The sequence below is a fragment of the Echeneis naucrates genome, chromosome 5, assembly GCF_900963305.1.
Source record: "Echeneis naucrates chromosome 5, fEcheNa1.1, whole genome shotgun sequence".
NCBI lineage: Eukaryota > Metazoa > Chordata > Actinopteri > Carangiformes > Echeneidae > Echeneis > Echeneis naucrates.
The window spans coordinates 11,134,220-11,159,323 of NC_042515.1; the positions used below are offsets into that span (position 1 = coordinate 11,134,220).

Sequence of the window (25,104 nt, forward strand, 5' to 3'; positions counted from 1 at the left end):
CATTTTCACCTCCTTAGCATGAAAACACACCATGAAAGAAGGAGAAACTCTATAGTTCCGTTCATCCTAGTTACCTTTTCAGAGAATCGTGGTTTCATTGAGCTCGTGGAAAGTCAGTTTTGACCACAGACTTTCTGAGGAAGTATGATCGCGCAGCTAACGTCAGTTAACCATCACAAAGCAGACGCTGCAACAGAAACATGACAGATGACCATTTGATGAGTTGAACAGTTACTTTGGTTTGCACGGCCTCCACATACGAGTGAGTGTGTGTCTGTGTGTTTGGCACATGAAGCAATAACAGGATATGAAACAAAACACAATGGAGGCATCAGTAGCGACAGTGGGCAGAATCCCTGCACAAAGTCTATTTAGAAGAAATAAAAAACAATGAATTAGTCAATATAAGATGTTCAACGCTAAATTACACAGGAAATTAAAGATCTCCCAAAAAGACAAACAGATGCTGCTTGTGTTCGAGGTAATGAAATGGGTAATACATCGTGAATGCAGGCTATGCTTTATCTATCATGATTTGTGATGTTATTGTTTAGTGATTTCGGTGTTTTATAGACTAAACAAAGTCCATTCAGAATATAAAAGTGGTAGAAGTTAAGTCAGTTTTCTTCATCTAACTGAAAATCACAAAGGCCTTAATGGCTTGTTTAGCATATGACACCTTCTGTCTACAGGCCTCAGATCCTTTTTAAGACGGGACCTTTGTTGCTGCCCTGTTTTGCCTGCAGGCCGTCTGATGCCTGACTGTGAAAAGGAGAATTTTGTTGATGCCTTTTGGCTGCTTAAGAAAGCTCCCCTAGAGTGAAAACTGGCACCACCAAAAGCAGACTCTTTCTCTCTCCCAACATACGGACCATTTGGCTACATCAAAGTTCTCAGGCACTTTGTTCCATTATCAGACATACAAATTGTGTAGTCAACACACAGCTGATAACAGTATTAGTCTGACTGTGTTCTGGGAAACTCAGCGGGCCTCCTGCTGCGGCACATAACAAAGCAGCGATGAGGAGATGTGACACAGTGTGTGACATGCTCGTGGCATTGCTGCTGTTGGTGTGTTTGAGTATGATTCCCACAGCTGCGGATCATTGTGACAAGGAGATTTTCTTCTGTCTCTCTTTAGGTGACCCCTACTGGTCTACAATTTTGGACGGGATCGAAGAGATGCCCTCACCCACTGACCTTTGACCCTAACAATGTGAGTAGCATCTGGCCCAATCCTGAACCCTAAGATATTGACTGAAAATTTCCACAGCATTTGGTGATGATCACTCTCATTCCTTCTTTATCTGGTCTGATAATTGTTACACCTCATTCGGATTAAACTTATTTAACCTGTTTAACTTATTTCTTATCTCAGTCTCTAATGGAACTTAACCTGCATACGGACAATAAAATGCTTTTATTATCTCATGAGCAATGAGTAATAAATGGACATTAAATTCACTATACTGTTACTCGGGAGGTAATGATGACACATTGAAAATCTGCAGTTGTACAGGATTGACTTTTCAGGGGTTTGAAGTGATATGATGCCTTCCTGCGTTAATCATCATCTCAATTGATAGTGTTGGAAATACCTGCTAATTTCCATTTATTTAGAAAAATGAAGAGTGCTGATAAGCATAGTAACCCACAATGTAAAAGGCATAAAACAAAACCAATCCTTGAGATATAGTTTATAGGGCAGAGTCATCTGTTCTGCAGTTCTCGATGTTTCTATTCTATTCATATGATATGAGTCTCTGGTCAGTAATCAGTGAACTGAATACAATTCACTTTATTGTATAGAAGTAGAATACCTACAGCAGCAACAGTTACTGCAACAAAGCACAGTTGTCCCTTTGTGTCTTCTAACAGCTTTTGTTACTTCCTGTTGTGTCAGGGAAGTAATTTGCCCTTAATGCATTACCTTAATATTGTTCTGCGTTCGTACTTTTGAGTTCCCATCAGTTTCACTCTGTAGGCAGGTGTGCTGTAAGGACTTATTGCTGAGTCAATTTAATTTCCCTTTTTTTTTTTTTTTTAATAGATTCAGGATTGTTCACAATGCATCTGTAACTCTATAAATAATATATTTAAAATGTGTCTTTTTCATTGTGGGAACTGTTTGTGGGTTTTCTCTTTGTAATTTCAGAGCCTGGAGATAATGTATAATATGATGTGGAGCTGCAGAGGCTACACCTTGGCCTTGCTGCACCATGACAATATGTGTTGATTCGATACGGTTTTCATTTTGACGCTGTTTTAGGTTACCCATATGGGATATGTGGTGGCAGCAGCTAATCTGTACGGCCAAATCTACGGGATCCCAGGAACAAGAGATGTTAATTATATCAGGGGAATCTTAGAGACAGTCAGTGTACCACCTTTCACTCCCAACTCGTCCTTAAGGATTCATCTTACTGACGCAGAGATGCAGGACAATGAAAATGGTATTGATGACAGAGGTGAGTTTTGTTTTTTTTTTTTACCCACTTTTACTGTCTGTTGTGGCCTCACTTGCGTCCACTGCATCTTTTATTCATAATCTCTGTGTTTTTATGCCAGAAAAATCTCGACTTGAGGAGTTAAAAGGAAAGTTGGCCTCACCATCTTTGAGAAGCTCAGCCATGCGGATGTACCCCATCGACTTTGAGAAGGTAGGGCAGGGGGGCATGGACACTGTTTCTACACACACTACAAAAGCCACAGACACATCAGGGAGCTGTACTCAAATCTATAGATGTTTTCAGAATATGTCTTTTTTTCTCCCCATCTTTGAGTCCTCGGTGACCTGAATCTGAGCTGCTCCCCAACATATGCGGCAGATTTTGTTTGTACTCTTGTGTTCACTGTTGCAACATCTTCGAATCTAAGATGTGTATTTTAGAACTGCATATACAGTTTTCAAAAATAGCAAAAAGAACCACATGAAACAGATCTATTCCTACGGGCCTATATGGGAGCAGCATGAACACACTTGGTGAAATACTTCCTTCAAGCATGACAAAGCAAGACTTTGAAACGGCACACTCTGAACCCTTGAGGCAGAGTTCTCTATGTAACATGTCCATTGTACATCCACTCAGCCTCACAGAGTCTCGTCACACTCTCCCCCACCACCTCTCAACAAGTCATCACTCTCTGTCTGGGCTTTACATCAGGTTTAACACTTGGTTGGTAATTGAAGTGTGTGGACTGTAGACAAGACACTTTGTCAGAAATTCCCAAATATGATATCCCAACCAGTTGTTTTTGGCGCAATCAGTCATACCTTGAGCAAGTTTGATTTATTGTCAAGAAAGTAGTGAGGCATGGTATTGTGTCTTCAACACAAGATGCACATATTAGATAAGATGTGCAAGCACAGACAACAGACATTTCCACATACACGTTATTTGCAATAATGTTGTTGGCCAACATTACAGTAATGTCAGGGAGGACACTTGTTGCACTTTTGTCCTTCCATCTCTGTCTGTCACCGCTGCTCAGTATGACACTGTTGAGTCCCTGTAAAGAAAGAGAATGTAGATAGATAGATAGTTACTGTGTTAGTTAAAGTGTTGGGCTGTGAGGTGTCCTTTTAAGGGCCGAACTATGTCATAATTCAAGGCTGTCTTGGGAGTTGTATTCTCCACTATGAAAGCCATTTTTGAACACAGGTTATTGAGTCACTCAGCGTCCTCTGCACAGTTGGAAAGTTAACATCTAATTATTATTATTATTTTTTTTTTACTTAATTCAAACTTTCCCCTTTTTCACAATTTCAGGATATAGGAGTTTGATTCTAAAAGTACTATGCTGACTAACAGACAAGCATGTGGGCTGCTAAAAGGCAGTGTGCTGGGACTGCTTTTATTTTCCATTATTACTAATGATATTCCTCTTGTCACTCAAATATCCTATTTGTTTCTGTATGCTGATGATTCTACATCATCTTATTCTGCATCTATAATTAGAGAACCTTTCTGTCCTCTCAAGGGACACAAAGTCTGTGTCTGAACAGGGGACAATAGACAAACGAAAGACTGGTCCACAACATAGTCTAGCTAAAGAGCCTATTTTTAATTTGCAGCATTCATTTCTGTAGCACCACAGTGCTTGTGAGTGGCACATTTTATCCTAATAAATGTTGCAAAAATAAATAAATAAATTTGGGACTGGACTTTTTACATTGACATGGAGTTGGAAGGTAACGAAGACCTCAATATCGAAGTAGATGTCATGCCTGTGATGGAGTTGTTGTATCACAGAGAGCACTATTTTACAGAAGATGGAAGGTGTTCCAAGTTCAACAAAGAGCCACATGTATCCCAGAAAGGACATAGGAGAGGATAAAGCATTCAGTGACTCAGGTGAAGCAGTAATAAAGTTGTATGAGGTCAGTCAGGTGCATATCAAATATCATCTTGAATAAGAATGAGATCCCCATAACAACTGCACTCCCCCTTCTCCTCATTTTATCCCTACGTGCCCAGGTCATGCTGTGGATGGATGGAATGTGTGTAGGAGGGTTTCAGAGGCATCAGGTTGCCCGTTTGGAGCTTCCTCACAATCCCTAAAGCCATCCCTTAGTGACAGTCGCCTTGCTCGCCTTTGTAGAGCCGGAGCAGCAGAGGCATGACCTCACTGTCTCTGTCAATCACAACAGAAATCTGATTTCCAGCACATTCTGATTGGGTGACAGAGTCCCATATTGGAGTGACTCAGGCAACACAACAAAAAATCTTCAAAGCGTTGGTCCAGCCTCCATGGGAATGTCATTTGGCGCATAGTTACTGATTGTGGAGTTTCAAGCTCTTATGAAACCTACGCTCATCGTGTTTAACTTTGATAATTAGATGAATTTGAAAAGAAGTGTTGATAAGTTTTTCTGTTTTGGTATATATGAACTGATAAATAGAAAACATCTCCTTTGGCACAGGATGACGACCGTAACTTCCACATGGACTACATCGTTGCTGCTTCTAACCTGAGGGCAGAGAACTATGACATCCCAGCAGCCGATCACCTCCAGGTCAACATTTTCACAATGTGCATCATCAAGTAGTGAAATCTCTTCGAAGGGTAAAAAAAAAAAAAAAAAGTGTGATGAAGGTTAAGGTGAGATTACAAGAAATACAGCAGACTGCTCCCCCTCCCTCTGGGTCATGTTTTCAGTGCTGCACACACCTGCCCTAAAGCCACAGAAAGGGGCCGCTCACCTTTTGTTCCAGGGACAGAACTAATCTCAGCACTTTACCTGTCGCCTGGGAGGTGACACCTGAGCCAGAGGCTGTACCAGCCACTGCCTGAGACACACACAGCCGCAGCGGTTGGCTGCGGGGGGATGGGTAGGAAAGAGAAGGACGGACACAAAAGAGGGTCACCAATGTGTAATCATACGGCCACGTGTTTCATCTTGTTTGGGAATAACATTAGCCTCACCATTTAAGCTTGTTCACCTTAAGGCTTTTTCCATCACTGTTTACCGGGAAAGTAAATCAGAAGAACGATTCAGATCATTTACTGTCCTCAAGTTGCAATACCTGAATACCCCAAAAATAAATGCTGTATTTTGATTTTCAGCGATGCAACAACATATGCCTGCTCAAGATGACTCACTATGGGGCAGTTTTATATGTTTTTACTGGCTGCAGTGAGCACTGAGGAATTAAAGCTAATGCACAGCACTGATTATACTGTTGAGTTGTTTTATTTATTAACCTGAACACGTTCTTTCTATATTTAAAATTATTGAATTTTTAAAGTCAATGGCAACTATTGCTGTCAAATAAAAGTGAGGACTCAAGGAAAGCAAGTATCACAAAAATACTTTAGTGAGCGATCTGTGTTTCGTTCCACTGATCACCAAGGGTTTTTTTTTTGTTGTTTTTTCAGTCACTACTCATAATCATCATAACTTTTTAAAAGTAAACCTTTCTTTTGTCTCCCTCACAGAGTAAGGGCATTGTTGGAAGGATCATCCCTGCCATCGCTACCACAACAGCCGCTGTGGCAGGCCTGATGTGCGTGGAGCTGTATAAACTGATTATGGGTCAGCGGGACATCAGCTCTTACCGCACGGCCTCTATCAACCTGGCTGTCCAATACTTAGTGATGTCCCAGCCGTGTCTGCCGCCACACTTCAAGGTGAGTAACAGCTCAGTACGCCCACAGCCACTTTGAGTTGTGCTTGGGGATTGCAGGGGGCTAAAGGATGAAATCTTTGGAGCAGTCAGTCACCTACAGGACCTGAGTGAGGCACTTTATACAGCCTGACAGACTCCTACTGTACATGCATTTATAATTTAAGGCTGTTTACTTTTGGGATGAATCCATTGAGTCCCTGTAGAGTCACGTCTTTCCTCTCTCACTGGAGAGCATTAAGCCATGAATAAGTGCTCTCAGAATAAGAGACCAGTGCTGACTGTCAGTCTCCTGAATACAGTCAAGTCTTTTGCTAGCTCAGTATAATCCTCGGGTGTTTCAGGGCAGGTGAGGCACAAACATACCCATGTCTGCTTCTGTGTTTGCACAAATTAAGTGAATTCAAAGTAACTGTAGTTCAAAGGAAAAAGAAAGGATCTTTTTCTCCCCACTGGATTAGATTGACCTGAATGTCTGAGGTTATGCCAGGTTTTATAAGGTCACACAAAGTTCATTATGTTGTATATCCTTAAAACTGAAACACCATATCTGGGGTCACATTTTGGGGGGGGGGGGGGGGGACTGAGTGGAGGTCCATTTAAATAATTCTGTTGCCCTCTTACAGGCCTGATTGCTTGTCCCTTGATATCTCACCTCAGACACTGGAGCTGCCCTCCCCAGTTTTCTCACTCAGGGCATTGAACCTTTGACGGACAGGGGTCAATGGGGGTTGCTGAGTAGGGCAACCTTGTCCCGCAGGATGTGAGGGTGCAATGGCGGGGTTCTGAGACAGTGTAGGTCTGGTTTCAGCTTTGGTTACGGGCAAAAATGCTGCAGCTGCATAAAAGGCTGCTGTGATGACAGAGGCAGCTGTGACTTTCGTTGCAGGACCGGAGTTCCAGACATGTCCTCTCCCTTATGCACAAAGAACCTGGTGTTGCCACAGTTGGCTATGAACTTGGTCAGTCAGCATGTTTGTGCATACTGTCAAATTTTTCATACATATGTTTTCTATAATTTGCTGGCCAAGGCACAGCATTGCCCAGTGAGTGATTGCATCCACACAGACATCATCTCACCCAGAGGGCTTATGCTGTGTTGGGTTGGATCCTTTAGTTGATGAGAGCAGGCATCAGATTTTCCGAACCCAGGCTTTTTCATTGTGGTTTATAGTGTTGAAGCATCAGCTTTTAACCTTTGGACTATTCAGCAGTGGAGATGGAACAGACTAAGGACACGGATAGAGACTCGGGGTTAATGTTAGAGTTAGAGAAAAACATCTGAGAGTCAAGATCACACATGTGTGGATAGGATTGCTCACAGAGAAGGAGGTGGTTGGCTGCCAAACCATTTATGTGGGAGATTCTCAAATGTCTGCCAAGAAAACCTTTCAGATTTTAGTTTTAATGATTAGTTTAAACTCAACTGTGATACCATAGAGTGAAAAAGAAAATCAGCTTAGTGTATATTTGTATATTTAGTGTATGATCCACTCTTTCTAAAAACATTGCCAACAAAGCAATGCAACGTTACGCATCAATGCAATTTATTTCATCACAACAAATATCCTGAACGTCCACATTGAACCCAATCCAAATGAATGTCTAACTCATAAAATCGCAGACAAACATCCTTTTATCTTTGCTCATTGCAAATATTGGTGTTGACTAGTAATTTAAAGTGCCAAAGACATATGTCACCCATTAAATACAAAGCACTTTCCAGTGGTTTAAGAAGCTCCCGTATCTTCTAAGCATACTGCGTCATCAAAAGAAGTTGCTTATAATCATTTTTTTTATCCCTATAATATAGGACTTATTCTTTACTAATACTACTAATGCTAATAACTAATACTTTACTAATATGTGTAAGTAAAAGTAAAGTAAGGGCATAAAAAGAGAAAAAAGCTCGTAGCAATAAAAGACGAAACTAACACACATTCTTGATATCAGACTGCTTTTGAAGCAACTGCAGACGTGCAGCTGTTAAATATCACTGATCAGACATGCAGTATCAAGAGCTCAAGTTCCTTTTGCAATGACTTTGGCCTCTCCCCTCATGAGATCAGTCTCAGTTCATTAATATCAAGTAACAACACTCGCTGTTCCTTGGAAACACTGGTGGCCCACCCAGTGCTCCTCCAAGGTCTACCACATCACAGCATTACCAGATGTCGGGCTCTCGACTTCATCTGACTTAAGAGAAAAGCCTTTTGGAAGAGGTGTTTTCCTGCTGTACAGAAGAAATTTTTACTTTAACGAAGCTTTCCCAGAATAGTAGGCTCATGCTAAGGCCCTCCGTATGGAGGCAGAAATATGTAAACAAACTGGAGGTTGTCCTTGTCTGCGCAACACTGACTCTTAAGTATCATTTTCCTTGCTGTGTTTATATTTTTCAGCTGGAGGCCAAAGCACAGGCCCTTAAAGGAGGAAAACATTTGTGGAGGCCCTGAAAATTTTAATTACTGCAATGACTAGAAATAGTTGCACAAAATCTGCATCTCTACGTATCCCGAAAATCATATTGCTAAACTCAAGTGCTGCTTTTGCTGCCTTACTTGTCGTTGCTTTCATCTAATATCCCAGATAAGAATATTTGTATTCCAACCAATGGAATTTTCCATTCTATGTAGGAATACTGTAAAAAATACAACACCATAAATATTTGTGCATTTTCCATTCCTCACTGAAGTGAGACTGTGTCATTTTCCAATGAAATCCGTTTTTTAAATCTGAAGTCTTTCCTTTCTTTTCCCTTATGTTTCTTCATTTTTTTATGCGGTTGGAGCAGCAATCTAACGTCTTCCAGCTCTCTGGAAGCTCTCCGCTAACATTAATCCACGGCTGCTGGATATACCAGATTATGTAAATGCATTTCATCTTTTTGGTGCACAGTGATTAGTTGAAATAAACTGCACTGTAACTACTGTAGGGTTTATTTCACCTCGGATTACAGACAGTGCCCCACGGTCATGTTGTTGCAGAAAACAAACCCCCAGAAGACATTAAAGGCAGTTTCAAGAGCAGCAGAGATTAATGAGTGTTGCGTTGCCGCAGCTGTAACAGAGCTGCAGGCTCAGTAAAACGCAGGGAGACAGCGCCAGGACAGAGGAGGATGTGTTTCAGCGGGGTATTAAATAGCTCCATCCTCAGTCCCTCCAGCAACTTGCACAATCCTCCCACTGCACGCTGTCTTTACATGTCTGCAAGCTTGTTGTGTTCCATGGAAGTACTCCCTCTTCATCCTCCACACCCTGGTCTTAACTTTGCGCCCTTTCACGCTCCCCTGGTGACCTCCTTCCTCAGCTTGCCCTTTCAGTTTGTAATTGAATTAGCAGTGTTGGAAGGAGGCTCCTGATTTTAAAGCAGCCACTCCAAAGTCAAAGCTCACACTGGTGCTTTGTTAATTGCCTGCAGAAATGATGGCTATTTCCTGCCTTCACAGGAAGCACTGTATTGAAACCAGATTTGCCAGAGAGCTCTAAGTGATCTTGCTGCACGGTTTGCAGAGCACAAGGTCTGCAGAGATTTTTGTATTCATCCGCTCTGGATTGTGTTTCTCATGATTTTTGGTTAACAACTTCAGGGCCGTCATGTACATACCTAAATTATGGTGAAGCAACAAGGTTGGCACTTATGCATAAGCGTCAGTCAATCCCAGGTGCTTTTATTTTGGCTTGAATGTTGACAGTAAAGCCTGCTGCGACTTCATTTGGGGGCTGGAGCATTTTTTTTTTTTTTTTGACAGTCACACATCTGCTTGTCACACAAATAACAGGGACTTGCAAGAAAACAACAAAGGGGGCGATTTACCTGGCATATGGTTAAATTTGTGTTGGTTTACTTGGTCTTTGCCAGCAAAGAAGGAGGGTGAACATGATCCAAGGCCCTCAGTATTCCTCCAGGAGCTCCAGCTTTGAGCTGCATTGTGTAGTTTGTAACCTGAGACCCAGACCTGAATTGTGCTCACGGGATAATGAGTAATCTGTGATCAACATAGGCGGCTTGTGCCTTCTGTTGTTTTCTGCTTTTTGTTGTTGATTCTATTGTGTATTTGGCATTATGCTGTCAAGTCATCTGTCGTTTTACATCATGTTGTTCCGTAAATGCTGGTCTTACTTCCCCATTTTTCCTCACCTTCGCACCAACAACATTATTATCTCTGTTTGCGGGGCCATTAAAAACAGTCTGATTAAATGAGTGAACTATCCGGAGGCATTTGGTACTTTGTAGCTCTTTCAAATCATCTTCAGTCATATCTCCTCATTTCATTTAAGCCAGAGGCCAGAGGATGAGAGACACAAAAACAGGAATAGAAAGACTTCCCTTCAGCAGATCATTTCTCTGAACGGTCCAAGAGCAAAGACCTGTTTCAGAGGCACCGCTCTCTGGCTTTTATGTTAGAGTTTGAACGAGGGTTTTTTTTTTAAATATAAATAAAGTGTTCAGAATATAAAAATAGAAGAATTATTAATTGTTCATTCGAAAAACCCCTTTCTGTGCACAGGGGTTCTGTAATCCCGGATTTTGGATGGTAGCTGGATCTCTTGAACAGATATTTTTGTAAAAAGGTGTGATGTCTTTTTCAGCCTTTCAAAAATGAAAAAACTAATATTACAAATATAAACATTATATGTGCATGTATTTGTGCTCTAACATAGTTGGCATATGTAAAGTTGTGTCTGTCAAAGTTAGAAATGTGCCAACACCTTTTCGTCAGGCCTGTTGAAGTCATGTGGAATTTATTAGTCTCTGTCCCCAAGCATCTCTATACCCTCATTAATGCACCGATACTGGCATGAGATGAGCTACAGGCCTCTCATCAGCTACATTAAATGTTGCGCAGGTCATAAATTTAAAGGAAATGTACCCGTTAGCTCTAAATTATAAAGACCTCCTGTCATATCCTGTCTCCCCTTTTTCTTCAGTTTTTCTAACAACAGCCGGGAAATGACACCTCATACACCCCCCCACCATTCAGTGTTCAGCATTTTGTGAGCTGCACAACCGTCCGGTGTCTCAGTTTTGTTTGGGGCCAACATCAGATAAAGCAACAGCTGACACGAACTGGACATAATATTGACCTACAGGCATCGATACACGGAAGAGCTGCATCATTCCATATTACATTTCAACACGCGGCGTGACCTCTGATTACTGAAGCAGCTGATCAATATTATATATTGGCATGTAACAACACTGGGAACATTCATTGGTTTATACTCTGAGCATTTTGAATGAATACTAATCGACGACACGTTTGTAACAATAATAGCTGTGTCCCAGCCGTACTCATACCTACACATAACCAGGGAAAGGCTCTCTAAGTGTCCATCTAAGAGCAATTACAGAGGACTTGACAAGGCCCCTGTTTTATTGTGGCATCATTTCATCTCAATCCTCTCGCACATGAAACACATAATATAAGAAAGTTGGGGGCAGTTTTCATGGTGTTGCATTTTGGACCATCTGTTGCGCCACTTTGAAGCGTTTTGACTGTATTTCAGGGCTTTATAACTGCAGCATCTATCAGACACATGCTGGTAGATTATCTCGGCAGGCTCCAACGCGTCAGTGGCCCATTTGTGAAAAGGAGGGTTTTATTGACTCAGACCTTCTGCCTGAGGTCTTTTTCAGTCAGGTTGAGAGCTGTTATCTTCTCATTTGAAAGACAATCACATGGAGATTGTGTTTACTGTTTTGCACGTGAATGGAAGCCTTTCAAAAGCAACGGGCTTCTTTCATTCTGTGTGTCAAACTAGGCACTCTCCTGTGAGGTATCTGCATACTATTGAGCCGACCCCCCCCCCCACCTGCACTCATAAGTCAGAGGTCAGCCTTCACATACAGTCATTTGACAGTCTTTGAATTATATTTAACGCAGATAGTCCAGTTCTTAATGTGACTGTTTTACAGACTGGTATTTTGTCAATTCTCTGGGGAGTTTGGCCGATAATTGCGTGAGAGCTGGAGAGAGCAGTCGGAGGTCCCAGCCATCTGTTTCTTCACAGCAGTGCAAAGGGACTGTTGATCAGTAGTGATCAGGTAGCAGATGACACTCCCGATCAGACAAAGGGCACTTTTTGCATGACAGTGCTGTTGTCCCTTTTTGTGAAGACCATACACAAAAAAAAAACAAACAAGTTCCCCTGTCAAATAAAACAGCAGTGTGGTCTTCACCAGCATCCTGTCCTGACAAAGAGGTTTTTGAATGATGGTTTTTTAGACATGAATACTTATGAAAGGAATCACATCAGGATAAAACACGTTTTTGAATTCATGACAGCCCCTTCTAGTAGTCTAAAACTTCCAGTCAATCAACAGGAAGCTCCAGACATTTCTCTTGATAACAGCATAAATTGCAGGAATCGGCAGTGTTGCCGTGCATCACCACTGTGTTCATGCTGACGTGAAGAAAGGCATATTAGCGTTGCTTCAGTGAAGTCAGCAAGGAAAGGAGGAAATTGGTTGTCCACGTATGCTTCCAGTGCTGTAATGTTGTCGTGAGCACAAACTGCTTATCTCACACGAAGCTTAGCAATACTATCAGCAGCCATTGCTACTAGTTGACTTATTTTACATTTTAAAGCAGGACAACGTGTCAGTTCTTCATTAAATAAATAATGGTGTCATATTATGTGGGGTAATTTGGATATTTGATTCTATTTAACAAAACAAAAAATATATTCACTCGATGACTACACTCCAGTATATCACAATCATATTACCTTGCTTTATACCTGACTGTACTGCAAAAAACGGCATACTGTACATAGTAACCAGCGGCATCAGCAGCATGTGTTCAGTAATATACTGCTCGACTTTGAGGCTCAAGCAAGCACTTAAATGGGCTTTGCTAAAAAGTTACCAGATTGCCTGCTAAAGGAAAGCTTGCGGAAACTAACAGAGATTAAGATGAAAATATGAGCCAAATAGACCACACAGATCCTCCATCTGCCTCCCCTAAAGCTCACTTTGAAGCCCTCCAAAGAGAAGAGCTGCCTTTGAAGAAACAGGCCTCTAGCCACAACGGGTTGTAAAAAATGTTTCCACTGTTGGGATTCTGGCCAGATAAAGAAGCTAAAGCAAGATCGTGCCTCGACCGTGCTATTTCTTGTGGCAGGCAGCAGGGAGGAGGGCTTATCGAGGTTTGCCTTCCTGATCTCAGCTTCCTGTGTCCAAAAATGCTGCATTGTCTTAAAGGGCAAGATTGAAAACTCTCAGTTTGATTATACTCCGAACGCAGTAACGAGCATTACTGTGTGTGCAAAGGGGATGGTAGTCAGACAGAGATTCAGTACACTGCCTTATCAGGACGACTTGGCTGAACCTTCCCTTTGTGCACTACATTCCCATGCCCTCACGTATATGTGCAGTCTGGGGTCTATTTTTGGGCTCCATCAATCAGAAGAGTTTATTTTGTGGCAGGTCCTGTGTTCACTGCCAATGATTTGTTTTTGGGACTCGTAGAAAATGGCATAATAAATTCAATTCCTCTCTTGTTGAAAGGAGGTGAAGTCAAAGAAATTAAATGAAAGCTCCAAAAGGTGAGCAAGTTTAAAAAGTCAAGATTAATCTGAACCAATGTGTCATACATACAGTACAGCTGAAACGCAAAGAATAGCTGAAGAGAGCTTTGCCAACCTTCATTTCAGTTCCTGTCAGAAACGTTATTTCCAATGAGCCGTGACTCATTGGAAATAAAGTCGTCTGATAAAGTGAGATGTTTGAAAAATCTTGGGATGATGCAATTCTGTAAATTTCAGGCCAGAAGAATGTCTCATCCTTTCCACCTGAGATGGCTTTTTACTGAGCACTGTCCCACATCTAAAAGGCCATTTTTTTTACTTAGATTTATTTTGCTAGATGGAATTCATTATTATTTGACATTTTTTGACACAAAATGCAATTTGTGTGTTAGTATGTTTTACTTTTTTGAAAATAAATAAATAAATAAATAAATAGCGTAGTAGATGCAATTTAGTGTGTAATAAAGCAAACTGAAAATGTTTCTATGTTCTCTTTTCGTATTCACATATTTGTTATTAGAATTAAGAAACTAGATGGTCTTTCCAGGATGTGACTGAAACTCATACAACTGGACAGTTTTCATTTAAATTGTATAGTCGGTGATGAGAAACAGACTTGAAATGTCATTGTGTTCCTTTATTGTTTTGGAAAGTACAGCTGTGACATGTTTCAGAGGGAAGGTCCGTTAATTAATGCACAGTACAATATGTGGAAAAGATGAGAGATTTGGCTGTCCTCCAGAGTAGACAGAGTTTACACTGTCTACTCCTGTGAAGTCAAACTTCAGCCCAGACTCCTGACTGCCAGCTCTGCTTTACATCCAAACAGACCTCTGGCTCTGCAGACACCGGCGAAGCAGCACGGTACTGAAGTTAGAGAGCATTTTGTGACCCCACAGTTTTTTTTTTATTATTTCCAAGATTCAGACTCTATAGATGGAAGCTAATTTTGTGGAGCTGTGATGTGCCACCAGTCCCTTGGCGCAAATGTATAAATTGTGTGATTTTAATGTAATATAAACTCCTATTATCCTATTAAGCTTCTGTTAGATTATTTTATAACTGCATATGGTGTCACGTTTGAATCATTTTCCGCAATACTAATTTGTTTACAAAGCTGCTTCGCAGAAAAAAAAAAACTCTCTGCTTCACATTCCTTCTTTTCCCCCAGAGACTGCAGTTTCGTTGCAGCATTTTTATTTATTTATTTATTTTTTTAATTTTGGAAGTTCCATGACAAAGACACACTGTAGTTGTGCTTGTGGGAAACCACTTGTAATTGTTTCCAGCAGGCAGTTCGGTTCCACTTTTATAATTATTTTTTTCCTCCCCTGCTGCAGCGTTGAAGAGCTGATGTCACACTATATACATTCTGACGGGGTAGCTGATCGGCTTCACGTTCCTGCCAGACTTGTGCGACAGAAATGAAAGAGAGGAAGGGAGGAGAGGGACTAAAAATGGCCTGTGTGCTAACTTTGCATTGTGTGAATTCAGCATTTTCTGTTCGCACAAATGCGCTCGTGAAAATCTCTGGCGTGGCAACTGGCAAAAAGAACAACAATGGCATTGCATTTGAAAGACCATTTCATAAAAGAAATTCTCCTGTACACTGGACATTGATCTGGCCACGGAAAGATGGAGGTTGTACTGACATTTTACAGAAATTAAAGAGATCTGCATTTTGCAAAACAAACCAGGCTTTGTCTGAAAACTGAGCGGGAGGATGTAGACACCCGGTCAGACTTGCCTCGAGTGTGTCTCCATAACCTCATACCCCACGAGTGGTGGGAGTTTTGAGGGCCAGTCGAAAAGTTCCCCTTGGCTGCCGGAGCAGAGATAATTGAACTCAGGTTTAGCTGGTATTCGCATCTCAAGCCAAGTTTTGATCTTCACAACGTCACGTACCAGACAGCGCCTGAGTGTGCAGGTCTTCCTGATTCAGTGACATGTTCTGACAGTTTTGTCTGCATGTGAGGAGTCGTGGTCCATTTCAGGTCAGGGGGATGTTTCACCCGGATGTCTTGCATACGTGTTTCCAAACTGTGAGGGACATTGAATCGATTGCTGTCCAAGCTAAGGACATTGTATTCATTTTTTTGTGATGAGAAGCCTCTATGATGAGACTGGAAATGCCGCTGAGTTCCTTTATTGTTGTCAAAAGTACAGCTGAGTCATGTTTTAGGGGGAAGTTCGAAGCTCCATCTCTAACGCCGACGTGTGGAACAGATGAGAGATTTGATTGTAGCACATTTTTTTCTTTTATTATTTCTCTTTTTTTTTTTTTTGCACGGGATTGCATGAGGAGTCCTGACCCATCTCAGGCCAGGTGATAGTTTTTCCTCAGGTCTTGTACATGTGGATGTTACATGACAAACACAGAGCATCACGTGAACTCTTTATGTTTGTGGAGTTAAATCGAGCTTTTTTATGGTCCAGCGGTATTCTCTCTTTGTCTGAGGTGTCGAACGGTTGATCCTTTAAGAATTTTAACTTAGAGGATGCAGAGTTTCTGTTGGTCATCCATCCTGAGAGGTGTGAAGGGTCTGATATCAGTGCTTAAAGGTTACTGTGGAGCTTTCTTCAGACTCACTCTTGTCATACTGATGTATGTATACTGATGTATCAAATGCATTCCAGAGAAGGACTGAATAACATTATCCCTTTGTATTCATTTGTTCTTCCCTTAAATGTAAAAGGACATGGGCAGTAGCATTCCCAGCATTTCGGCCAAGCATGAAGTGTGACTTTACTGGCAGCAGTGTTGGCTGTTCAATCCACCACTTTAGTGCAGTCACAAAACTAGTCAGCAACTATTCCATGACTAATATTTGGATATTCATTGAACCGTTTGACTGCGGCGATCCCCTGACTTCTCACCTGGACCAACATTAGGTTGGCGTCGCTGGTTTTCAACAGCTATCGGCCAAATTAACATGCAACTTTGGAAAGATCTTCTTCAGGATGATTTGAAATAATTAGGGTGATTAGTTGCTTTTCATCCAGAGTCATCATGATGTCAGAGTTTCATTTGTATCACAAATCGTAGCTGGTAAAGACTCAGTGAACACCAAACATGCCAAACATCATCATATTAGTGTCGTTAGAATGCCAGTATGTTGATGTACTCTTTGTTTGTTTCATACAACAAAAATGAACCTAATGATTACTTAGGTTCAGTTTTTATGGGGCAATTTATGAGGTGAAAAGAACACCAGCCTTGCTGCTGCAGCTGGTTATGACCACAATGGATTCAATTTACGACAAGAGAAACACAAGAAATCCCAACATTCATGAACCTGTAAACAGAAAATATTTATTCATATTTCATTTCATGAATAACATATTTCCAACGAAGTCTCTGTTATAATTGAAACTATATAAAAAAAATTACTCCATGCAGTGTTGCTGTTAAGTTGTTTACATAATCAGATTTCAGGTAAGTTTCTCCAACTTTCTCAATAAACTGTAGGAAACTGAAAAGGAAACGGCCTCTCACAGCTCAAACCTCAGCTACTAAAAGTGTGATCTGGCAAGGTGTCTGGAAAATTCCTATGTTGTTATTTCACTGCCTGGAGCGACACATATTCAGTCAGATTCAGGTTTTATAAGCACAAGTTATTTTCTCAAGTTACACCAATATCATCTGCCCCGAATTACAGACACCAACATGGCAAGATGTTTTGTTTTTTTTTTACTAGCAGAGATGGATTATAAAACTGTGAGAAGTCAGTCCTTGTGGAAAAAACCCATCACCTCCTTCGAAACACCTTTCTGACCTCGCGGTAGCCTGTTGTGGTCGTTACTGCAGATTGTTCTCAGCTGCTTTATAACAATGTGATGAAAAAATGCAAACTCTCCGAGTCTCCAGGACTTTTGTTATGGACACAAACATTTCTGCACATCCCTCACACCAAGTGGTACTTAAATCTGTCAACTCTGCCTGTCGGTGTGTGTGTGTGTGTGTGTGCGCGTGCATGCTGGGGTATGGATCACGTCTATCAACAGGTTGCAGAAAAGGAATACACTCTGTGGGATGACTTCCGCGTCGAGGGCAGACGCCAGGATCAGCAGGAAATGACCTTGGGCGATCTGATCCAGTATATCAAGGTACAACCTCCGTATTCCTGACAGACAGGAAACACACACTTTCTTCACAACCGCTGCTACTGAGTGCATATTTTATTTATACGTGCTTTATTCAATGAAGCCATTTTACCTCCTTCCAGTGCCCGCAGTGCCCATTGTTTTGAATGGCTGACCTTTTTCACACCTACCATTCACAACATAAGCATTATCTTGTTTCTTTAATGAATACGTTGTAGCATTCAAGAAAATGAACGCAGAGTCTGTTCAAATTCTGTCTTCTGTCAAAGCGAAATTGACTCTGAAATCATTTTCTGAACGTCCTGAGATAATTTATGGAGCTATCTCAACATGCTTTGGTTCCAAGCTGTCTCCTTTCTCCATCTCATCACTTGTTACAGAGGTCAGAAGAGTTTACAATGCACTTTATAGCTGTGCTGCAGCAAAAATATCTGACCACATGGCTTCACTATCTATTTTCATCAAGTACCTTCTTGACCTAAACGGTCTTTTTCCTGTTTGATTCTATTGGAGTTTTCTTCTGAGGAGGCGAAGGGAAAATAAATTGGCAAGCGTTCTTGTTTGCGCCACTTTTCATTTAACCTTTGACTGGCTGGCGTCTGTGTGGTTTGTGTGCAGAGACACAGCAGAGCTTCCCGAGCTGCTGAAATGGTTTTAGACCACAGGCCATCATCAGACCTCTGTCTTTGTAGTAAATCACCTCTGCGTGATGCACATAGGACATGCCAAACTGTGGTTGTCTTTGCCTTGGTGCAGGCTTAATTGAGTTATTTGTCTTTGCACAGGAAAGATATGGCTTGAGCATCTCCCACCTCTTCTACGGAACAGCGATGTTATACAGTGGGCAAGAGGATCGGCTTCAGATGAGGTATGTTCACTGAAGACAAAGACACAACAAAGTGTAAATACAAATGGTACACAACCCTTCTTCCATAAACAATCATAGCGAGCAGCCTCCCGTTGTTTGTTTAGAGGCTAAAGGCAGGATGAGGTGTTTCCTGTCGACACGCTGGCGTGCACCACCGGGCGCTGATGAGTGAGGCTGCTCCTCCTCACGTTTCTGTCTGTTTGTTGAGGAGGACTTAAAGAACACTTCTTTCTTCTGGAACACAGTCCGGGCACGTTTTAACACTGCAGCACATTACGGGCGCGTTTCATAACCCCTGGGCTGTTGATGGAATCTCTTCTTCAATTAAAGATTAGATTATAGATCAGGTATGGCCTTAAAGGATTTCTGGGAAGTAAATAACTCAGGAAAATGAAATATCTGACTTAAATCATTCTTGGGTTGAAACTTTCTTTGTGCTAGTGCTTTTCAGTTGTGGTTTTATGTTCATGGTGCAGTGGTGTTCGTATTGTGGTTAGAGGCAGCTAGAGGCGGAGGGGCCAGAGTGCTCTGGACAGAATGCTGTGCATGATAAATGGTCTCTGCAGTCCTGACTTCCTGTGCAGCCGTCCTGAACAGAGCTTCCTGTGTTGGGCCAGTGACGGGGGGGACCAACGAACTAGCGAACACTATTTTTCTATACTTTTATTATGGCCATCAATTCCCTTCATGAGACCAAACCCATTGGTGCGGTAGTCTCTCTCTCTCAATAATGATGTTTTGACCTCTTAACCCTGTTTGACACAACAAGCCCATTTCTTCCTATTGAAGATGGAAATCTTGCAAAAATAAAGCTATATTTAAAGTAACTGCTGACACAGTTGTCTTAGTTGTTAGTTGTTTTAGTAGACGACAGTAGAAATCAGTCCACTTCTCCAGTTTTGTTTGTTTGTTTGTGTTTTTGGTCCACCTAGATAACACCATAAAAAAGATGCAGTATAATTAATTTAGGAAACCTTCTTAAAGTTTACAATGTTTTTTTCTTTTTTAGACACATGATAGCTCTATTTAGTGGCTACTTTGGAGGCTGCTGTGCTTTTGAGCTGTGTTGCGTTAGTGCAGCTGATGTATATGACAGACGGTATGGTGATTATTAGAGATATTTTCTTTTACAACGACAAAGAAGTCAACAACTCCACAAACCCTGTCCTGCAGTTCTTGTTTATTTATCTCAAGGTTGTTCAAAAAGATGGGTAGTTAGTTTGATGAAGGTTTTGCTAGAATAACCGTGCCTGCGTGGGCTTCCTCCTGTTACTCCAGTTTCCTCCCACCGTCCAAAGACATGCTTGGGTTTGTTGGTGACTTGTTTGTAGGTCTGAGTGTGAGTGTGAGTGGTTGTTGGTCTCTGTCTCTGGTGACCTGTCCAGGCTGTACCCCGCCCTCACCCAGGATGCCAGTTGTTATTGGCTCCAGCACCGCTGGTGAACCTGATAAGTGGTTGAAAATGAAATGGAAATTACTGCCCACTGAGAGTATCTCAGGCTTTGGTTATACACATAATGCTGATTGGACTCAACTCGTTGTTGGTTTTCATGGAATTTGTTGACACAGAGTAAAATCTAATGGTAAATTGTTGTGGTCTTCTGCCAAGAGACTACAACTAGACTGAATTATTTGAACTGTACAGTGACAACACATGTTTGTGTTTTACATACATGTTTTTCTCCCGATTCCAATAGTTTGTATGTGATATGTCATTTTTTTTTTGTTGTTCATTAGTGTGTCTGATGTGATGAGAATGGTAACTCAAGCAGAAATCCCACCGCACAAGAAGATGCTGGAGCTGATCCCCTCATTTGCTGAAGATGAGGACTGTGAGGCAGTCCCACCAATCAGGTATCTGCTGCACTGATGCCTGATGACCGTTTTAATGTAGTGAGGCAAACTTAATATTCCTTTGACAACCTACCTTTGAGAAGTCTGAGCTGGGTGATTGATACCTGAATTTAATATGGTGTTGTACCACAGTCACTGTTACTGTTAATCACAAATGTGTGTGAAATTAATGTGAAAATGGGAAATGCATTTTTTTGTGCGGAAATGGGAATTATGTCAATCTTTGTTGTAAATTTGTTTAATTTTTGCTAACTTTTGCTTTTCATTTACATATGATAAGTGTCTTTTGAGAGGCCAAGGAAAAGATGTTTTCCAACCCATACAGATTAGCTGCTCTGGCAGCGGTAGGGCGCTGGTGGGCTGGTTACAAGGAACTAATCCAAGGCACGCTGAGTTTGATGTTAATAGGTGTGGTTAGACCAGTCAGCAGGCACTGTAGCCACAGCACTTTGACGATTCAGGGTTCTTCTGCCTTCTGGACTCAACTTTGTTGTGTAAAACGTGTTCCAAACATCATCATCATCATCATCTCCCTCCCTCCCTATCTCTTCAAGAGAATTTGTTTGCCGTCAGATTGCTTTAATGCACGTTCGATCCGTTTCCGTAACCTCACAAATTGTTTCGCTTGACACACAGTAACATGCTGTTCTTGTTGCCATGCTTTGGTGTTTATGCTCTATGTTTGTGTCATGAAGAGTAATGAAGAATGATCTCTGTAATTAGTCCTGCAATTACTTACAGATGCACTTTGTGAGTGTGTAATTGGGCGGTGATTGAAGCACACTGTTAGTGCTTAAATTATGTTTCAACAATAAACCAAGAAGTGTATGCGGAACCTTGTTACGTCATTGCAATTCAGAAAAACACTTCTGTTCCTGTTTCTTTTGAACTGCCCAACCAAATGTCCATAAGTTGAATTTAACGCATTTGAGAGGCTTTAACATGAATTTTGGGGGGTTTTGAACTAACTAACTGGATATAACTGTTGTGTATCTGTTTCTTAACTCCTAGGTTCATTTATTCCTAATCACTGACTCATTGAACTTACAAGATAACACAAGATACTGTGTTGATGTCATTGGCAGACAGATGTGATTACACACACATTTTGAATCTCAAGGGTTTAAGAATTAGTATGGTTTGAAATGAAGTGGCTCAAATGATTAGATGTCTAAGCTACACCCCCAACTCATGTTAACTTTCATATCCCTCGTACCACAGGTCGAGGAGGTGGGGTGGCTGCAATATTTCAGTCAAGCCTATTAATCAACCCCAGACCAAAATCTGGCTGCAGGTCTTTTGAAAGCCTCACTCTTAGTCTTTCCCACTCGGACTGGAAAGGTGAAAAACCAGTTCTGTTAGTCACAGTATACCGTCCACCTGGTCTGTACTCAGAATTCCTATCAGAGTTTTCTGAGTTTATATCAGAGTTAGTACTTAGTACAGATAAAATCATTATACTGGGAGATTTCAATATACATGTTGATGTAGAAAGCGACAGCCTTAGTTCTGGGTTTCTTTCCCTACTAGACTCAATTGGCTTTTCCCAGCATGTGAATGAACCCACTCACTTTTACAATCATATCCTTGATCTTGTTCTAACTTATGGCATTGAAATTGACAAGCTAACAATTCTTCCCCAAAATTCTCTCCTGTCTGACCATTACCTTATTACATTTGAGTTTACTTTAATGGGCTCCACAGCATTGAGGAATAAATTCAGCTATAGAAGATGTTTATCTGAAGCTGCTGTGGCTAAATTTAAAGAGAACATTTGGTCATCATTCCCAACAATGCCATATCTAAATTTAAATGAGGATTTCTCCCATACGCAGGTTGATGACCTTGTGACTAGCACTATGGCCACACTGCGTTCGAATCTTGATAATGCCGCCCCTCTCAAAAAGAAAGTATTCAATCTGAGGAGGATGGCTCCCTGGTATAGTTACCAAATCCGTGCCTTGAAGCAGACATCAAGGAAATTAGAAAGAAACTGGCGTTCCAGTAAGTCAGAAGAGTCTCACAGAGCCTGGAAAGACAACCTAAAACGTATAAAAAAGCTCTCCGCAGTGCTAGAAGTTCATATTACTCAGCACTCATAGAAGAAAACAAGAACAACCCCAGGTTTCTCTTCAGCACTGTAGCCAGGCTGACAGAGAGCCATAGCTCAGTTGAACCAGTGATCCCCTTAGCTCTAAGCAGTAATGATTTTATTAGTTTTTTTTCAGATAAAATTCTCATGATCAGAGAAAGAATTTATCAGCTCTTGCCTACGTTAGATAAAAATCCCCTTCTGAAGACGGCAACTGCTGAATCAGCTGCGGCGCCTCATTTACATCTGGAATCATTCTCACCTCTAAATCTCTCAGAGCTAGCTTCTATAGTTTCATCACCCAGACCGTCAACCTGTCTATTAGACCCAGTACCAGCTCGCCTCTTTAAAGAGATCTTTTATGTAATTGAGCCGTTTATTCTAGATTTGATTAATCTGACTTTATTTCTGGGTTATGCACCTCAGGCACTTAAGACTGCGGTCATCAAACCCCAGCTTAAAAAGCCTAATCTTGATCCAGATGTTTTGGCAAACTATAGACCCATATCGAACCTTCTATTTATTTCTAATCATTGAGAAAGCTGTAGCAAAACAACTACACGGCCATCTGGATGGGAACAGTTTGTTTGAAGAGTTTCAGTCAGGATTTAGAGCCCATCATAGCACAGAAACAGCACTGGTTAAAGTCTCCAATGCCATTCTAATGGCTTCAGACAATGGATCAGCCTCCATACTTCTCCCTCTAGATCTAAGTGCTGCATTCGACACCATAGATCATAATATTTTACTACAGAGACTGGAACATGAAATTGGAATTAAAGGAACTGCACTAAAGTGGTTCAAATCCTACTTATCAGATAGACATCAGTTTGTTCATGTAAACAACAGCTCCTCCTCATGTACTGTAGTCAGTCATGGAGTCCCGCAGGGTTCGGTACTTGGACCAATCCTCTTTACGCTTTATCTGCTTCCTCTAGGCAACATTATCAGGAAACACAGCATAAATTTCCACTGCTACGCAGACGATACTCAGCTGTACCTATCAATGAAGCCAAATGAAGTCAGTCAGATAGTCAGACTGCAGGCATGTCTTGAAGACATAAAAGTCTGGATGACTGGAAATTTTTTAATTCCCAACTCTGACAAAACAGACGTTATTGTACTCGGCCCTAAGCACCTCAGAAAAATATTATCTAATCATCTCATCAGTTTGGATGGCATCACTTTGGCCTCCAGCTCCACTGTAAGAAACCTTGGAGTAATTTTTGACCAGGACATGTCCTTTGTCCCTCACATAAAACAAGTTAGTCGGGCAGCTTTCTTCCACCTGAGAAACATTAGGAAAATCAGAAACATCCTTCCTCAGGATGATGCAGAAAAACTAGTCCATGCATTTGTAACTTCTAGGCTGGACTACTGTAACTCATTACTATCTGGATGTCCAAACAAATCTCTAAAAGGCCTTCAGTTAATTCAGAATGCTGCTGCACAAATATTAACAGGAACTAGGAAAAGAGATCATATCTCTCCTGTGTTAGCTGCTCTTCATTGGCTGCCAGTAAAATATAGAGTAGAATTCAAAATCCTTCTTTTAACGTATAAAGCTCTTAATGGCCAAGCTCCATCATATCTCAGAGAGCTCATAGTTCCTGACTGTCCTAGCAGGCCACTCCGCTCTCTAGATGGAGGTTTACTTGTGGTTCCTAGAGTCTCCAAGAGTAAATCTGGAGGCAGATCGTTCAGTTATCAGGCTCCTCTTCTATGGAACCAACTCCCAGCATCGGTCCGGGGGGCGGACTCTTTAGTAACTTTCAAGACCAGGCTTAAAACTTTCCTGTATGACAGAGCGTACAGTTACAAAGTCCTCTACTCTTTAGGTATGCTGCTATAGGCCTAGGCTGCTGGGGGAAGGACTGAGCTTCTCTCTCTCTCTCTCTCTCTCTCTCTCTCTCCCTGTCACCCTCTCGCCCCCTCTCCCTCTTTCTCTCTAACTCCCTCCTTGCATGCACTGATAAAAACCATCCTTCTTAAAAAAAAAAAAAAAAAAAAAAAAAACAGTTTCACCCAGTTCTAAGCATTTATACTGCATTTACTAACCATGTTCTGCCAAAGTCTCTGTCTCTCCCAGTTCCTCTCCTCTCTCCCTGTCCTCATCCTGCAGGTGGTGACACATCTCCATCCCATGTTCCTGCAACACCTGCTGGTCCCTTATAGCATGAATTCTGTATTACAGCTCAACTCCATGAACTTCATGCAACAACATGTTCCTGCCTACACCCCCCTCCAATGCCTGTCTCTCTCTCTCTCTCTCTCTCTCTCTCTCTCTCTCCCACTCTCAACCCAACCGGTCGAGGCAGATGGCCGCCCCCCCTGAGCCTGGTTCTGCTCGAGGTTTCTGCCTCTTAAAGGAAGTTTTTCCTTGCCACTGTTGCCAAGTGCTTGCTCATCGGCGGATCTGTTGGGTCTCTTTAAATAAATTTATAAAGAGTTTGGTCTAGACCAGCTCTATATGTAAAGTGCCTTGATGTAACTTTGTTATAATTTGGCGCTATACAAATAAATCTGATT

General features: G+C 41.5%; 1 protein-coding gene across 3 annotated transcripts in view; it reads left to right on the forward strand.

Annotated features, from left to right (window-relative positions):
- Positions 1–25,104, forward strand: part of uba7 (ubiquitin-like modifier activating enzyme 7) — a 43,743-nt gene that overhangs the window by 8,492 nt on the left and 10,147 nt on the right. The window contains exons 18-26 of one of the 3 annotated variants that reach the window (XM_029502491.1): positions 1,142–1,216; positions 2,270–2,468; positions 2,569–2,660; positions 4,925–5,017; positions 5,941–6,132; positions 17,663–17,764; positions 18,547–18,629; positions 20,367–20,483; positions 24,595–24,648. In XM_029502491.1, the coding sequence (XP_029358351.1) occupies positions 1,142–1,216; positions 2,270–2,468; positions 2,569–2,660; positions 4,925–5,017; positions 5,941–6,132; positions 17,663–17,764; positions 18,547–18,629; positions 20,367–20,483; positions 24,595–24,610 (969 nt within the window). In that variant the 3' untranslated portion in view covers positions 24,611–24,648. Of the gene's footprint in view, positions 1–1,141; positions 1,217–2,269; positions 2,469–2,568; positions 2,661–4,924; positions 5,018–5,940; positions 6,133–17,662; positions 17,765–18,546; positions 18,630–20,366; positions 21,319–24,594; positions 24,649–25,104 lie in introns of those variants that run through there. The other 2 variants (XM_029502489.1, XM_029502490.1) reach the window with 2 other exon arrangements.